We start from the raw sequence: 17810 nt of genomic DNA on the forward strand, positions 1-17810 counted from the left end.
GAATTGACCGGTATTACACTTGCTGGTCTGCATGCATAATAAACACAACTGGCTACACACACAGATTATTATTATTACCAGAACACAACAAAAATTAACTTGTTAACTTGTTGTTGTTACAGAGTTTGGAGTTTTCCTCATGTATTGTACTTAAATATTTAGGTACATTTGAAGCTTCATACTTCTACTAGAACATTTACTTTTTCCATTTACTGAATCTCAGAGTCTGACTTTTTGATGCATATGATCAGTTTATATAATATGACGCATTGTCAAAGATCAAACAATCCAAAAGTACATCAAGTTGTTGGAATAGCTTCTACCTGTCACTATTATACAATACATCAATAAAATCACAATGTGCTGTCCAGAGTCTTGTGCTTCTTCTCAACCCAGAACAGATTTCTTTCCAAAACCAGGTTTCTGGCTTTGAAACCTGAATAGCTTCAGGTAAGATCAATCAAACCAACCGTACAGCCAGGGCTCAGGTTCACCAGATAGAAGCAAAAATGTGAGTTACTATTGTTCCACATCACCTGGAACATGTTAGTGGAGCTGTAGCCTCTCTTCTGCCTCCATGCAGCCTGTGAATCACTAGAATCTGATGTCGGTTTGTGTTACATTCTGCCTGGAGATCCACGTTTCCTCTCTGATGAAGGACTCAGATCGCTTCTCCCATCCGATGACATCAATCTATCACCCTGCTGTGTGTGTGTGTGTGTGTGTGTGTCTCTGTGTGTGTGTGTGTGTGTGTGTGTGTGTGTGCCACATCATTTGAAGGCATCCGGTGCGGGATGCTAAGGGTGGGGGGCGGGATGTCTGGGTGAGGAACACAGCTACAGGCATCTGTTCATATTCAGCGTGGACTCACACTGACATTCACATCACAAATATCCATCTGCGCCTTTTCTCTATATTTTTTATTCCCAGAACTTGATGGTTTTTTTTACCCCGTGTGCGTAAAAATGGGTAAAGATGGATAAACCGACCGATCCGTATTATCTAGCGGATCAAAGCTGCACATTTCTGGAGTTATTAATATGTTCCTCATGGCCTGTGGCCTAGATACGACTCGGTTTGTATCCAGGTGATGAAAACGGGGGAGCTGTTTTCTTAAAATGGCAGAGATGGATTTAAAAACAGTCGCGTCGACGATGGAAGCTTTGGTTCGCATCAGTGTGAGTAAAAACGTGTTTTCTCTGTTGTGGCTGTTCATATACTACACATTGAAAATAGACCTTTATGGTTATAATGGCTTCTTCCTGTATTTTTCCACGGAGATCGGCTTTAACGGTGTGTGGATGCAACGTCTCCGGGTTTTACGTTCCGGAAAAAAGGGCCTATATTCCGGCTATTTCTTTTAATTCTGCACCCGGAACAAAGACATGGTAAACACAAACGGAATAGGCTTTGATAAATACCGACTTATATTCTGGCTATCCCATATTCTTGGTGTAGAAAATGAATGGTGGTGTTTCCTGGTGTAATGGAGGTCCTGCACGGAGCGTCTCTTTCAGTCTGCGAGCGACAATCCTCTGCTCTCTGTGATATACGATATACGAGGGGGATTTGATGTCATATTATTAATAAATAAGTTAAAAAAGCAGACTTGAAATCACAGGTTTTTAGTTTTTTTTCCCTTCTTTGCTTCTGGATGCTCGTTTCCATGGAGACGGGATGCAGGAGACTTTAGCTGCTGGTGCTGATGCAGGAAGGGAGGAGACGTGTGTGTGTGTGTGTGTGTGTGTGTGGATTAGTGCGTTAAGCATCGGTCGTTATTAGGTGAAGTGATATGAATAATTGGCAGAGGTGGTGTGTGCTGGGGTCGACTACAGGTTTCCACTCAGGCACATGCACCATAGCAGCTTCTCTTCCTGCCGCTGCTTTCACCGGGAGGGAGGGAGGGAGGCAGGAGGAGGAGGGGGAGGCTAAAAACCCCTCCCCTCCCCTATTTTCTCATCCAAGAGGCAGCGCTCTCTCTCTTGATGCTGGGGAAACGTGCACGTAGTCTCCTCCGCTGCCATGGCGCCCAGATTCCAGGTGAAGGTAAGGATGCTCTGGTCCCTGCGATGCGGTTTTAGCAGGTCCTCCATCACCCGGGTTCCAGACTCATGACTCGGGCCTGCGGTGCTCGGTGGTGTTCACAGTTTAGCTGGAGGTGCAGATGTCGCCTGAATGTGCGACAGGAGGAGGAAGAAGACAGGCCGGAGTTGACATTGGAGAATGACACAGAGGGAGCAGCCTCATGCAGCCCCACTGGGAAACTGGATTAGTGAATTGGGGGCCTATGTAAACTGGGAAGACATTGCTTGTTTGTTCAATTACCTTGTGTGTGTCAGTCTCATCGTTCTGCTGCATTAGGTGTGAGTTCTTCTCCTTCTAAAATGGACCTGCAGCGATTTTGCTGTGCATGATCCCGTGCACATTATCCTGATTCTGCAGAGCCAGTGGTGGTTTGTGTTGCTGATGCTGCATCACATCACTTCACTTCACATCACACCAGTGACAGAATCTCCAAATCCCCTCTGCAGCACAGTCTGTCACTTTGTCTCATCCCCGGTTGCTGAAGTCAACTCATTGTGTCAGAGGTGCTGCAACAGTTTTGGTTTCACGTTGAGGTTGTGTGTCACAAAATAAACCAATATGTCAAACCAACAAAAAATCGATAAGAAATATAACTTACTCCTCATGCTGCACTGGGGAAATACTGGCTCAACACAACATCTGAATGCACACTCTGAGAAATTTGAGTGGTTTCCCCATGTTGTTTCTCTGTGACATACAGAAGTTGTAGTTGTGGAGTCACAGGCTTCTGCAACAGCCACTGTGTCCTCTCCTGTCAAACCCGTGTCCTTGAGCGGGACAGGGACACGCTAGCTGCTCTGGAGTTGCAGCCTGTGACTCGTCCCATCAGCTCTGACCCCTGTGGTTACATAAAAGGAAGGCGCTGGTTCAGCATTGAGGTAAAGAAGAAACTATAACTCACCATCATCAAACTGTGCTAACTGATTAATGTCCTGTTTCATGATAATACATTGAATCATCTTTACAATCAACCGAGCATGAACAGAGCTGAGGATGAGATCTCTGTTTGTGTGTCTTTCAGTTGGAGAGGAGGACTTATCGATTCAGATTTTGTAATGCTGCTCAAATCCCCGTGCTTGCACTCACATGGCACCTGCTTGTGCTCAGATCTGCTCTGCTTGTGCTCAAACTGAGCGCTTGCACTCAGACGTTTTGTATTTTCAGAGGAAATCTAAGCACAAGCAGAGTGTAACTGAGGTTTTCAGTGAGAACTTTACAGAATCCGAAACGTGAAGTCAATAAATCCTGGTCTCAAACTGAAAGACCAAGCTCTTAAAGAAAGATAGGATAAAAAAAACAACTATACTGATGTTGAAATGGGGTGATGGAAGGGATGGACTGTGTGCAGTGGTTGAATAATTAACGACTTTATCTATATTTAAGAAGTCTGATGCCTGCTGTCAACTTGTCCGACACACGTTTTCCCTTTGCCCAGTCCCTCTCTCTCAATTTATCTCTTTCTTTGACCCTGAATCTGTAGTTCAGCTGTAAGTAGGCTGGATAGGGATCTCTGTACTTTTCTTGTTCTGTTGAGCTCAAAAACCTTCGAGTTCTTGGCTTTCAGTGCCTGAATATTCTTTAATTAGAGGGATTCAGATTAAAATCACCAATTTCCCAGGGCATATTGCTAGATAAAAAAAAACTGGCATATTAAAAGGACTGATATCTGTGTGTGCACTTTGGTGTAGCCTAATTTAATTTAAGGGGACTCTTATGGAGGTATGCACTCAACCGACATTTGCATAGGAGGTAGTCTAACTTTGTCTCCTCTTTTCCTCCCACAGTCTAACATGAGGAGCCTGGAGCACGAGCTGCACTGCTCCGTGTGTAAGAGCATCGTCAAGCAGCCCGTGGTCCTGCCATGCCAGCACAGCGTCTGCCTCATGTGTGCCTCCGAGGTCCTGGTGGCAAGTGGCTACCCGCCTCCAGAGCTTCCCCCAGAGCCCAACTCCCCGGCCTCCACACCCAACACCCGCTCGCCCCGCCAGGCACGCCGGCCTGCGCCTAAAGCTGAGCAGCGACCCATCGACCGCGTGCTGCGATCAGGTGAGGTCACAGAGAAATCTGAACCTTGGGGTAGATAAAACATTCTAACCCATGCTATTAAAAAGAATTTGTTGGTGTGAAGGCATTGATTTTTAAGCTGCATTAAGTGTTTGTTGGTCAAACCAGGGAAAACATCATTTTCTGTCATTTCCTGTCTGCCTCTGCTCATAACTTGCTTTCCCTATTCTTGGATTAAGGTCCCCACCCGCCGTCGCCCTCCATGCCTCGGTCTCCGGGATACGGGACGCCTGGGGGGCGTCGCCGCAAGGAGGGCCCGGCCCTGGTGATGATGTTCCCCTGTGTCCCCTGCGGCCGGGACGTGGAGCTGGGAGAGAAGGGTCTCACCGACTGTCTGCGCAACCTCACTTTGGAGCGTATAGTTGAGAGGTGGGTAGCACACACAGACACACACACACATACACACACGCACACACACACACACACACACACACACACACACACACACACAGGGGTGTTGACAGTGCTGATGATGTTCGGGCCAAATGAAAAGACGACTTGGTCCAAACACCAGAAGGTGTGAGATCAGTCCTGAGCTGAGTTGTTCATTGATCCTGCAGAGCATGCACTGCAACCCACTGTAGCTAAACCCGCTGACTGTGCATTTCCCCTGTCTTGTAGCTTTGTGATCACTTTATCACCCATTCAATACTCTCGTCTCGTTCTTTCACACTGGACATTTTGCCCTCTCGTGTTATACATTTTCACAACATTACATTTGGCTTTTCCCAAATCTTTCCTCATGCAACATTTCAATTTTATGCTCTTTTGCAGTTTTTGTTTCCAAAAATGTGTTTAGCAGTCCTCTCCTGATGAAATAAGTCATGTAATCACAGCTGCATGGCTAAAGATTCAAAGAATATGTGTGTTGTTTCTTCCTCCACCAGGTACCGACACACAGTGAGCCTGGGCAGCGTGGCCGTGATGTGCCAGTTCTGTAAACCTCCTCAGGCTCTGGAGGCCACCAAGGGCTGCGCAGACTGCAGGTCCAATTTCTGCAACGAGTGCTTCAAGCTGTATCACCCATGGGGGACGCCGCGGGCCCAGCACGAGCACATCCAGCCCACACTCAACTTCAGACCAAAGGTTAGACAGGGAGGGACTCGCTGTTCATCCCCATGAATAATGGGATGAGAGACATTTTATTTTACAATACAAAAAGCAATCTGAAATGGCCTCTTTACAAAGGTTAGAACTAGGGCTGGGCAAGTTAACTCGTTTTAATCGAGTAAACTCAAGTGATGAGTGACGACAGAACCAAAGTAATTTGTAGACACTGCCAAGGTGAATTTTCTTATCACCGGAGTACTTCCAGTCTAAAATATCACCTAAATACAAAACACACAGTTGATATCAGCAAATCATTCAACGAAACAGCGAGTGGAGCGAGGCTTCGGCAGACTATGTTAGATGCAGGGAGGAGTACACATTTTTCATAACGAAGAGGATAACATTAATGCCCTGGCAGTGGCATTGAGCTTTAATTTTGTATTTGCTTTGATAACATTGTTAAGTTGAGATTTACACTGAATATTTTATTTAACTGCTACTGTATTAAATGCTGATGTTAAAAGTGTTTGCACAACAAATGTTATGGCACTTTCGTTCAAATGGCAGAACATTGAAAATAAAATTGCGCTATACACTACTTTTTAATTCATTATTGGATTTTGCGTATACAAATGCGATTAATCGTGATTAATCAGGGAAATCATGCGATTAATCGCGATTAAAACTTTTAATCGTTGCCCAGCCCTAGTTAGAACTAATAACTTTATTCATTATAAAATGTCCCTATACTTAGGTTTTTATAGATGTAGACGACTGTGTAGTTGATAAAGTGTCATTATCATTATCAATATTATTATTATTAGGCAATTTAACATCAGCAAAGCATGCAGCATTCGTGCACGTTTAACTCGTCTCTCCTCCTCCTCAGGTTCTGACTTGTCCGGAGCACGACCAGGAGAAGCTGCACTTCTACTGTCGGACGTGTCAGCGGCTGCTCTGTCCTCTCTGCAAACTGCGCCGCGTCCACACCGGACACAAAGTGCTCCCCGTGGTCCAGGCCTACCAAGCCCTGAAGGTACCACTCTCAACCCCACTCGGTTTCACTCAATATCCTGCAACAATAAACAAAACAAAACGCATGAATAAAAGTAAGTAGAGTTTGTGATCATATGAATGAACCATAGGAAAATCTTTGCAGGTTTCAGTGTATCAGAGACAAACAGCAGAGATCAGAGATTGTAGATCAGTGAAGCACATAGTTCAATGCAGAGTTTTTGTAATGATGTTTGTGACAATTAAGCTGTCTGCTGTGTACTTGTCGTTTTACAGGAGAAGATTACAAAAGAGATGAACTACATTCTGTCCAACCAGGACACAGTTCTGGCTCAGATTACCCAGCTGGAGAGCGGCATCACCCAGACCGAGGTGATTAATACTTATCGGGCTGACCAAATGTTGATGAATGTGGACGTGACACCAGTCATCAGACAAATCTACACAAATTACAGAGGTTCCTGTCTGTTGATTTACACCAGTCACCCTTTAGTGTCAAACAAACTTTCAGTAACTTGGACAGATCATCACAAAATAAAAAAGCCTTGATCTTCAGGTTTTCTTTTAACCCACATGGACTCTTAATTTGATGCCTTCCTGATTTGGTTCAGTAGTTTTTGAGTAATCCCTTTAACTGACAAACAAGCAAACTAGATTATTTGTCACAAACCTCCCCCAAGGCCCAGCAGCCCCCTTAGATTCAATCAAGCTACATCAAATTACACACTCACATAAATCATACCAATCACCATAGTTCCCAAAACAGGCCTGATGATTTTCATTAAGATCCATGAAATATTCCCTTTGGAAAATGGGTGAAAATGTCAAAAACAACATCCTAACTTGCTCATGTCTGGTTGACCCATCAGTCCACATTTGTGCCAAACTTTCATGACGCAGATTTTCAATCTTTCCACCAAGTTTCGTGGGAATCCATTCAGCTGGTTTCATGTCATCGTGACAAACATAAAACTAAACAGCCATCAAACAAACTAACGTGGAGCGGTGGAAACACAACCCTCCTCGGCAGAGATAATTCATTTCATCTGTTCCTGTTCACTTCAAACACTGAATGTTTCGCCGAATCTTCTCACAGATAAAAGCCTCGAATGAATCAACATCACTCAAAGTGCATCAGTTATTATCCGCTGGCTGTTACCGTCCTCAGACGCTTGAGCTCCGTCCGTCTGTGTCATCCATCACCAGGTAAACAGCGTGTCGGCCCGAGAGCAGCTGGCTCAGAGCATCAGGGATCTGACCGCCGCCCTGGCTGAGCGCCACGCTTCCCTCACCCAGGCTCTGGAGACGGCCCGGCAGAAACGAGGCGAGGCGCTGTCGGCTCAAGTGGCGGAGAGGCGGGGTCTGATGGAACACGCCGGGCTCATGGCGTTCACCCAGGAGCTCCTGAAGGAGTCGGACCAGCCCTGCTTTGTGCAGGCTGCTCGCCAGACTCATAACAGGTCCTCCATTTGTTTATCTTTGGCGTTGCTCTCTGTCTTGATTGATCAGTCCTTGGATCATTTATGTCTTGTTTTGTGAAAGTGTTCCTGATAACGGAAAGTGCAGAGATACAGGAAATGTAGGAAAGAGGAGGGAAACAGGGGATTTTCTGCTTAAGGTGTTAATGCAACTATTTGCTACATTTTTGTCTTGTAAAATGTTTTCCACCGTCTTTTATTAAATTAATAAATAAGTAGAATAAAATTTAGCAAAATCAAAAACAACATAATAACTCTTCATAATTGACTATTTTAGTTACATGTATTATTTAGTAATACCAATTGTAATAAACTTAACTCCTAAACCAAAGACCTAAACCAAAATTGAATTGATGAAAATATTGCCAGTGTATCCAAAGTTTTTTTGCTACAACTATTAAAAGCCATGAACACAGGATATTATTAAGTGTCAATCCAACTTATGTTGTCCTGTTCCCTTTAAAACTCATAGTACACCAAGTATTTATCCGCAGCGGAAAATAGGACAATTTACTTTTGTTTGTTGTTTTGTTTTTTCTGAACCCGACAGTTCACCCGGTTTAAAGGAAACACTTTGTACTTTTACACAAACAAAACCATATTTCTATAACCTGTCTTCAGGAGAAATGAAGGTGCTGGAAGTTAGAAAGAACTGAGAGAAATATTTATGTGTTGGGTTATTTTATGAAATTTGATAATGTTGAGATAAATACAGAATGACGCCAGCCTTATCTTGTAAAAAGAATCCTACTCCACTGCCTCCTTATCAATCTGTCTCCCTCCCACACAGCCTGATGGAAGCATCATGTGAACATCCTCCTTTATTCTTCTAACACTGCCCCCCCCCCCTGTTTCCCTCTGCACCAGGTTGAGCAAAGCTATTGAGAATCTCCAGCATTTCAGCCTGGCTGCTGATCCGTCATTCAGACACTTCCAGCTGGACGTCTCCAAAGAACTCAAACTGCTGACGGAGCTGAACTTCATCCAGGGTGAGGAGGGGAGTGGGCCGGGAAGGAGACAAGATATAAAAGAAGCGAGTGAAGAGGCAGAGACGGAGGGAGAGACGAGCTTTTAATGACGTCCTGATGTTTGTGTTTGAAATAGCATCAGCTCTGCTACGAACACCCCTGGCGTCTGCACTTTGCAGTTTTAGAGATTGCAAAACCGAGACCTTTGGAAAAGCTGCTGGGCTCGTTTTAGTTTGAAAACACCAGGAAGCGTTTTAATCTGAACGGGCGGAAACGGAAAAGTTTGGAAACGATGACGTAGACGCTCACAACCACACGCTGATTGGGTCTTTTAGATTAGATTAGTCACATTTGACCTACATTCTGCATTTTACAATGTTACTGTTAAATGTTACGAGCTATTATTTGAGCATTTCCTCTGTACGCCGGTACACACATGCCCATTGGTCACGTGATATGCATGTTCAGGCGCTTTATTATTGATGTTAAATCATGTGGAGCCACAGCAGTCACTCTGATAGAGATCATTTTAGTTTTTCAAATTAAAAAAAGTAGTAGTATGGGTGTAGCCTCACTCTGTGTAATAAAGCTGGAATGCCGTAAAATATAGTGAGAGAATGTGATAAAAATGAAGCTGGTTGTACAACTCTGACACTTTTATTTGAGCGTTTTTACTAACAGAGACTCAATGTGCTTATCACAGCGCCCGTGGCTCCAGTGATTGACACCCAGCGCACCTTGGCCTACGACCAGCTCTTTCTGTGCTGGCGGCTGCCCCAAGACTCGGCGCCGGCCTGGCACTTCTCCGTGGAGTACCGGCGCCGGGGCGTGGTGCCGGGGGGGGCGTCCCGAGGCGGGATCAGAGGAGGGCTGTCCGCCGCCCGCTGGGGCTGGCAGCGAATGGACGAAGTGAGCGGGACCAGCGCCGTGATCGACAGGCTGGAGATGGACAGCGTGTACGTGCTGCGCGTGAGAGGCTGCAACAAGGCGGGATACGGGGAGTACAGCGAGGAGGTTTACCTGCACACCCCCCCTGCTCCAGGTGAGCGTGAACATTGATCCTCTCTGTCAGCCTCTTTAACAAGTTGACAGAAAGAGTTTGACTTTGCCACAGGGGAGGCCGCACCCAACGCACAGACGGGTACAACAAGAGGTCACACTCTGCCCTAGTTTCTCAGTTCCCCTGGTAACAAGATGTGAAGAGCACTTTTAGACATGAAATATTGATGGGAAAAGAAAAAGCAAAATAATAAAGAGTAGAAGGATTCGTACATTATGAAGTCGAATAATTACAATTACAACTTAAAAAGTCATGAATGTTGGGTGTGTATAGAGTAGCTTCTTTGTCATTTACGTGCTAGAAATCTTCCACACATGGGACAGGTTTCAGAAGCAGCAACACATGAGGCCAACAAACAGCCTGGTTCACCTGAATCCTCTCATTCCTCAAGGGAAATGTAGTCTCTGTTTCAAAAGAACTACAAACAAAAGTTTGGTAAGTTTAAGTAACTAAAACAACATAATAACTCTTCATAATTGACTCTTTTATTTAGTAATACCAATTATAATAAACTTAACTCCTAAACCAAAGACCTTAACCAAAATTGAACTGATACAAATATTGACAGTGTCTTTGCTTAAACTATTAAAAGCCATGATCACAGGATATTATAAAGTGTCAATCCAACTCACATTATGTTGTCCTGCTCCCTTTAAAACTCACAAGTTTACCAAGTATTCATCTGCAGCGGAAAATCGCACAATTTCATTTAGTTTTTTCTGAATCCGACAGTTCACCAGGTTTAAGGGTATCACTTTGCACTTTTACACAAATAAAACAATATTTCTATAACCTGTCTTCAGGAGAAATGAAGGTGCTGGAAGTTGGAAAGAACTTGAAAGAATGAAGTCGAATAATTACAATTACAACTTAAAAAGTTATGAATATTGTGGGTATAGAGTAGCTTCTTTGTCATTTACGTGCTAGAAATCTTCCACACATGGGACAGGTTTCAGAAGCAGCAACACATGAGGCCAACAAAGAGCCTGGTTCACCTGAATCCTCTCATTCCTCAAGGGAAATGTAGTCTCTGTTTGAAAAGAACTACAAACAAAAGTTTGGTAAGTTAAAGTCCATAAGTAAAATGTCATGGATGATTACAGCTTGGGTCTGTTAAATAATAACTTTGTTTTCATTAATTTCATTGCACTTGTTTATTACCTCAATGGATTTATTTTTAAGTAGTTTTGTATTTCATTTTGTGAACTTTTTTGAAAGATGGACCTAAAAAGTTGGTATGAACTATGATTTCCCCTCAACGTCAGAAGATTCACTCTTCACCTGCATCTTCCAAAACAAATATGGAGGAATCTTCTGTTATTTCCGGTTGATGACGTGAAACCACTCAAATCAAAGTGTATGAGAGCTCCGGAAAAAAAAAAGAGAGAGAGATATCCACACAGCGGAGCTTCAGTCGCTGTCATCCAGGAGCCATTCATCTCCTCACACCTGCAATTATTTACCAGTCACAATAAGAAGCATTGTGAAGCTCTTAATAATTCATAATTCTCTTTCTTTTCTACCCATCCCCATCTTCTTTTTCAGTTGTTCCCCCACCTGTCCTCACATCTCCTCACTTTCTTACTCTCTGTTCCCTCATCTCTCTCTCACGCTTCACTTCCATCTCACAGCTTTGTTCTTGTCATCTTCTTCTTCGCTACATCCACGCTGCCAACCTACACGCCTCCTATGGAACGTAAGAAGTGCATTCATGTCCCTCAACCCCCCCCCATGATTCTCTGCTCCTCTCCTCTCTGTTTGTGGTCATCCCATCATGCATCCTCCGCCCACTCACCCCTCTCTCTCCCGATAACGAGATCTGTGCGATCACTGATGATGAGGTTTGCACGTTGTTAAGATCCTGGGTCTTAACAACGTGGATCGGATTGAGATCCAGGGATTTTTTAAATGTTGAAGTTGTTGAATTCCTCCCGTCTCTGTGTTCCGAGGCCATGTGTTTCCTTCCTGCTGTTGCGAATGTTCCCTCCTTAAACTCCACCTCTCTGTTGAAGGAGAGTGCTGTTTCTTTGCGTTACCTTCTCTGTTTTATTTCCCTGAGTCATCAGTGTATAGGTCAGTGTGCTTGTCTCTTGCAGTGCTGGTGGGAGGACGTGCATGCCTGCTCCCAGTTTCCTCTCTCCTCTCCCATTGGCTGTAAATAGAGATGGACGACGCGCCTCTGTTTCCTCTCGTTGTACAGAAATCAAGATAATATATCCCGGATACAGTTTTGAAATCTTTTGTTTTTTTGCTTTCTCGGGAAAGTAAAAGTCTTTATATCATCCATTTTTATGTAGAAGCTCGTTCGCTGTAAGAAGTGTCATTTGAGCATTTCGGATTTCTTCTGAAAAACACACACTTCGGTTTGGATTTTTTTTTTCACGTACCCATGAATTTAAACAGATATATTTCTTACCCATTACACCACTTTTCTGTGGGTTAGATAGATAGATAGATAGATAGAGTACTTTATTCATCCCCGAAGCGAAATTAAGTTGTCATAGCAGCCGGTATATTTGAATACAATTAAATACAATACAATAGAATAAAATAAAAAATATTGAGGTAGAAAGAATAAAAAAAAAAAAAAAAGAGGGTTACTCCTAGGGTTGCAAAATTCCGGGAATATTCAAAGTCGGAAACTTTCCATGGGAATTAACGGGAATATACCGGAATTAACAGGAATTAACGGGAATAAACAGGAATATACGGGAATAAACTGGAAATGTTATGGGTAATTTATACTAACTGTATTTACCTTGTCATATACAGACATATGAATATAAACATTTTGTTTTGTCATAGGCTGATTTGAGCCCTGAGGAAACTTTGGCCACTTGACTATACGCTTCTGCATCTTTGTGTCATTCTTAACATAGGTCTTTGCACAGTATTTGCAAATGTACACAGCCTTTCCTTCTACATTGGATGGGATGAAATGTCTCCACACATGAGAGAGTGCATGTGGCATTGTTCTGTAGAATAAGATGAGAAAAAAGTTTGTAAAAAAACACTAATGCAATGCCAGAGATATAAATAGTTAGCCAAACAATTGGAATCGTCTGTGAAAATATTTTACAATTGATGGATAAATGAATGGAAATAGGCTAGATGAACAGATGAACAATCCTCAATCAGCATGCTAATATCTTTTCCCCAGTAATATCATTGAAACTTACCTGACTAGTCCTGCACACTACAGCAGGCCTCAATAGCCCTGCTGTAGAGTGAAGGATGCTGGGAACTATCTGTGCATGTGATGGAAGAATGCACAGTTGAGGGTTGAAACTCAACCTGCAGCGTGTGCTGCTTTCCATACATCTTTAAAATAGAGTTTTGAATGATGTTTTTATTGGTCAGCGTTTAATTAGCGTTTTTTTTTTTTTTTTTCAAAATTCCCAAAATTCCCGAGCTAAACTTCCCATGGAAAGTTTCTGGAAAGTTTCCGGGAATTTACCGGAAGTTTTCCACCCCTTTGCAACCCTAGTTATTCCACCCGGTGCAGGACTCTACATCCTGGAGTGATCTAGGTGACGTAGCTTTACTTTTGAGGATCGGTCGTGTCGTCTCTCTCTTTATTTACAGTCGATGTTCTTTCCTCTCAATCGTTTATTATTCTCCTCCTTTCTCCTCGCTGCTTCCTGACTGTGAATCCGCAGCACTTTCCCTCCACTGCCTCCTGAACCTCCTTTCTGAATGCACCTGTGTCTTCTCTTTGACCTCACGTCTTCTTCCCTTCTCTCCTGTTTCTGTGGCGTCCCCCCATCACAGTGCTCAACTTCTATCTGGATTCCCGTTGGGGTCTCCATGCCGACCGGCTGGTGGTCAGTAAAGAGCAGCGGGGGGCTCGGAGCGTCCCCGGCCTCTCTCTGCTGCAGGCCGCTGACCAAGCCCTCACTTCCTGTCACCTGACCTCGGACCTTCTGGTCGGGGATGTGGCGATCACGCAGGGGCGTCACTACTGGGCGTGCTCAGTGGAGCCGGGCTCTTACTTAGTGAAGGTTAGTAAATTCTAGTTGAATATTTGACATGTTCATGAATGTTTTAGTGATCAGTTATGTGAAAATGTCCCAAAAAACGAATAAATTATGAATATCCAATTGATTGATTGATTGATTTTCTCTCATGAACAGGTGGGAGTTGGTTTGGAATCCAAACTGCAGGAGTGGTTTCACCTCCCTCAAGACATGGCCAGTCCACGGTGAGTAAACCGTAATATGAAATGCTGAATAATGAACACAAGGAAAGGAAAGAGCAGAATGTTATAGTCCAGTCAATCCCAGTGGAGGTGTCGTCTCTTTTCTGTATCATGTGGAAAGTGAAGTGAGGAGTAGCTTGGATGATTTGGAGACATTAAAATTATAATTTGGTGTAAAGTAAAATCACATTTGTGTTTTAGTGGGAGATAAAGGAACAAATAGGATTATAAATTGGTTTGAAACTGATCTTTAGTTTATTAGATTGTCACAATAACTAATAATCCAGCTAGAGACTGCAAAGAACACTGCTCCCATCAACCCAGGTCACATAGTAAAAACAAATGACCAAAAAAATCAAAATACAAAGATCACAATACTTGATAAATGTTTGAATCATCCATCTTCTGCTCGACAAGTGGTACAGTGGTCATGTGAAAGCCAACCTGACAGAGATGTTTGTATAAAGGAGACCAAGTCTTATCTGTTCCTCTGCAGCTACGACCCGGACAGTGGTCATGACAGCGGAGCCGAGGACGCCTTGGACTCCGCCCCCCCCTTCTGCTTCCTCACCATGGGGATGGGTAAGATCTACCTGCCCCAGCACAGCTACCACCACCACAACAACCACGGCAGCGGTAACCGAGACCCCATCACCAACGGCAACAGCCCCTCTTCACCCACGGGCCTCACCTACCCGCTGCCCCCCCGGCTGGGCGTGTGCCTTGACTTTGAGAAGGGCCGCGTCACCTTCTACGACGCCCACTCCCTGCGCCCCCTGTGGGAGGGGCACGTGGACTGCTCCGGCCCGGTGTGTCCAGCGTTCTGTTTCATTGGGGGAGGGGCCTTGCAGCTGCAGGAGCTGGTGGCCAATCGCAGCGCAGATCAGACGCCGGTCAGAAGGGTGACCATCCAACCCCGCGTGCCCACCTTAAACAACAATTGATGCCTGATCTGAGGTCATATATGGTTATTTGGAATGTAATTGGTAATTGTGAAGTATTTACTCAGCTAGAGCGGAAGGTTAGACATCTCAGCGATTTTCTTTGGTATTTAATTTTCTTTTTACGAGAAAATGTTTCTATAGCAACAAATATGCAATGTAATTAAGTTTCTTACATTTTTGTTATGAGCGGTTTTGCAAGAAGTTTTGCTTAATAGGTGTTGGGATATCCAGCACTTGATATGTAATTATATCTTTGATGCTTGCACTTAGCGGCTATGTTGCGTATGTTTATAAAGCTAATGTAGATACAGCACCTCACTATCAGTTTATCTTTACTATAAAAGCTTTTACTCTCTCACTTCATGTCCTTAATGCTTAAAGCTTCACATATGTTCGATTTATATATATATATGATTCAATTGTGAGTATAAAAAAGGTCCTGAATATTTTATTGCAGCCGTGACTTAACTTTCACAGTCGTGAAACCAAAGTGGTATTGTCTTCATGAGATGTAAATGTGGTAAATTAGAGGTAGAGAGGAACAATGAGGCAATACTGTAATTAGAAGCAATTATACCTCTGCTGCATATAATCACTAGTTTCCACAGTCCTGTTTGTGCATCGCTATTTTGTTTTTAAAATTAATGAGTGCCTGCGTGCGTGTGTGTATGTGTGTGTGTGTGTGTGTGTTTGTGTGTGTGGTTGGACTGATTCATTGTCTGACAGCAAAAAGTTATTCCTTTGATTTTCTTTAAACTTGCTTGATTCTCAGTTAATGAGCAGCGCTTCTTTTGGTCAGCAGAATAAATCCATGTAAACTTCACCTGCTGGCAGAATGTTTGCAAAAGAAAGAACAGATCAAGGAATTAAACACTGAATAAATACAAACTGTTTAAATTACAAAAAACACCTCCGGTTTCTTTTTGTTGTTTGTTGAAATTCAATCTGCTTCATCCAGTGTTTCACCTGTTCAAAAGAAAAGGAATCATTGCTGTGGTTTCACCACTAGGGGGCAGCAACACATCGCCACAGCATCTCCAACTTCATCTTAACTCACTGCAGTTATTGTGATGCTCAGGATATGTGTTCAGACAGATTCATAATTGAGTCAATTTTACATCAAACACATTAATTTGTTAGAGGAAATTGACAAACATAGAGTTTTTGCTTTTAAAGATTTGAGCTGTGAAACATTTCCTAATCTCCCAGAATTCTTGAATAAAACGGTTACAGATTAGATTTGATGGATTTCTTGCTTTGATGCTTTTTTTTTGTTGCTGTTTTTTGTTTCCAAAAGTATATTCCGCTTGTTTTTACATACGTTTTTTTCATGCACTTTTCTTTAACGTCCTTGAACATACTATGATAAGTACAGTCCTTGAATACACACATACATATGTTAGATAAGTAAGTTAGATATACATATATTATTTAAATGTATAATATGAATACATATATGTGTGTGAGCATGTAGCCTATAAATACATATATACACAGATGCATATTTAGTATTATATATGTATATATAGTCGACTATACATACTCTTTTCCTTTTGTCCTACATGCCCCGATGGTTTAATGAAGTGCCCAGAGCCCCATCTGTCAGTTAAATACAACGTAATAATAACAATCATAATAATAAAACACATGATACAAACTACACATATGAAAAATCATGTCTGGTTATGAGATTCGTGCTCAATGAAACACCTTGGATGAGGGAATGATGAATAGTAACGACCATCTGCTTGTGATCGAGATGCTCACACCTCACACGTGTACTTACTTAGCATTCCTTATGTAAATGTAATGTAAATCGCCCGAGTTTACCTTTTATGAGCTTCGATATGAGAAAATCCACATATGTGTTTAATTGGACCCACATTCGGGGGGAGACTGCAGAGGGATTTGGGTTTGCCTCGACCACAGAGGGAAAATAAAAAAAAAAAAATGCTGAAAAAAAGAGTAGAGAATCAAGAGAAGAGAAATGGAGCTCGCGGCCTTGACACAAGCCAAGGTTCTTTTTTTAACGTCCTAATACGCACAGATAAAAATACTGTGTCCAAAGGGAGGTTTAGCTCTGATCCTTCATGATATAGATGCAGTGGAATGTACAGTAAAGCATGGACACCGCTCTGCACAGCACTCCCCCCCCGCCCTTGTGCTCGCTGCACCTCTCTTCTTTAGTCCAAATCTGTAACAGATTGGGTTTAGTCTGACTGGAGGTATGCAGCCACAACACCACATGTAGGGGTCTGCATAATCCCTCCGCCGAGCATTAAGCGCACAGCATGGGCATTCTTTAAAGACCTGGCAGGAATTACCAATGCATAATCTCCGTGGTCATCATTTAGTAGAGTTCAGAGGGAGAGGGATCGGGGAAGGGAGTCGTCCGAGCCTCGTGAAGCATCTCAGAGATATATGCATTCAATCTGGGAGAAGCAGTGTGTGGGGCCATCTGCAGAACCCATAGGACAGAGTCGTTCAGGACTCAACTGTCTTAAACAACATGAAGCTAAACCACATGTTTAAAAAAAAGCTGATTTGTCTGTTAAACGGCCTTTATAGCCTGAAGGGGAATATGCTTTTATTATGGGGAACCTGCTTCATCATATTTTCCTGAACTGAAACTATCATCATGGATCTGTGAGCTGGAGGCCGGCAGTGGGAATTATAAAAGGCAAGGGGTGAAATTAACATAGTGTTTGTACTGTAAAATTCAACGTCCGACAGATGCTCCCTGCACTTATATCATATCTGTGGAGCTTTTATTTGATTGAAGACTCCGACACATTATTAATCTTCATGAGAACAATCCTCGAGATCACGCTCGCAAGAAATGACAAGTCTAATTTCCCTGTAATCCGCTGCTCCTCCATGTGTAACAGGTTATTTGCTGAAGGGATTGAATCACATCCACATCCTTCTTTTCTTTTCCGCTCAGTTTGC

At 43.1% G+C, this 17810-nt stretch overlaps 1 protein-coding gene across 1 annotated transcript; it reads left to right on the forward strand.

Moving 5' to 3' along the window:
- Window positions 1-1106: 1106 nt before the first annotated feature.
- trim46b (tripartite motif containing 46b) lies at window positions 1107-14861 on the forward strand. Its single transcript, XM_061093171.1, has 12 exons — window positions 1107-1178; window positions 3870-4131; window positions 4329-4518; window positions 5037-5235; window positions 6089-6235; window positions 6490-6585; window positions 7420-7673; window positions 8559-8680; window positions 9363-9701; window positions 13491-13720; window positions 13853-13920; window positions 14414-14861. The coding sequence occupies exons 1-12, from the start codon at window positions 1119-1121 to the stop codon at window positions 14859-14861; spliced, it is 2415 nt and encodes an 804-aa protein (XP_060949154.1). The 5' UTR covers window positions 1107-1118.
- The last annotated feature ends 2949 nt before the right edge of the window (window positions 14862-17810 follow it).

This window comes from Limanda limanda, chromosome 19 (assembly GCF_963576545.1).
Source record: "Limanda limanda chromosome 19, fLimLim1.1, whole genome shotgun sequence".
Lineage (NCBI taxonomy): Eukaryota > Metazoa > Chordata > Actinopteri > Pleuronectiformes > Pleuronectidae > Limanda > Limanda limanda.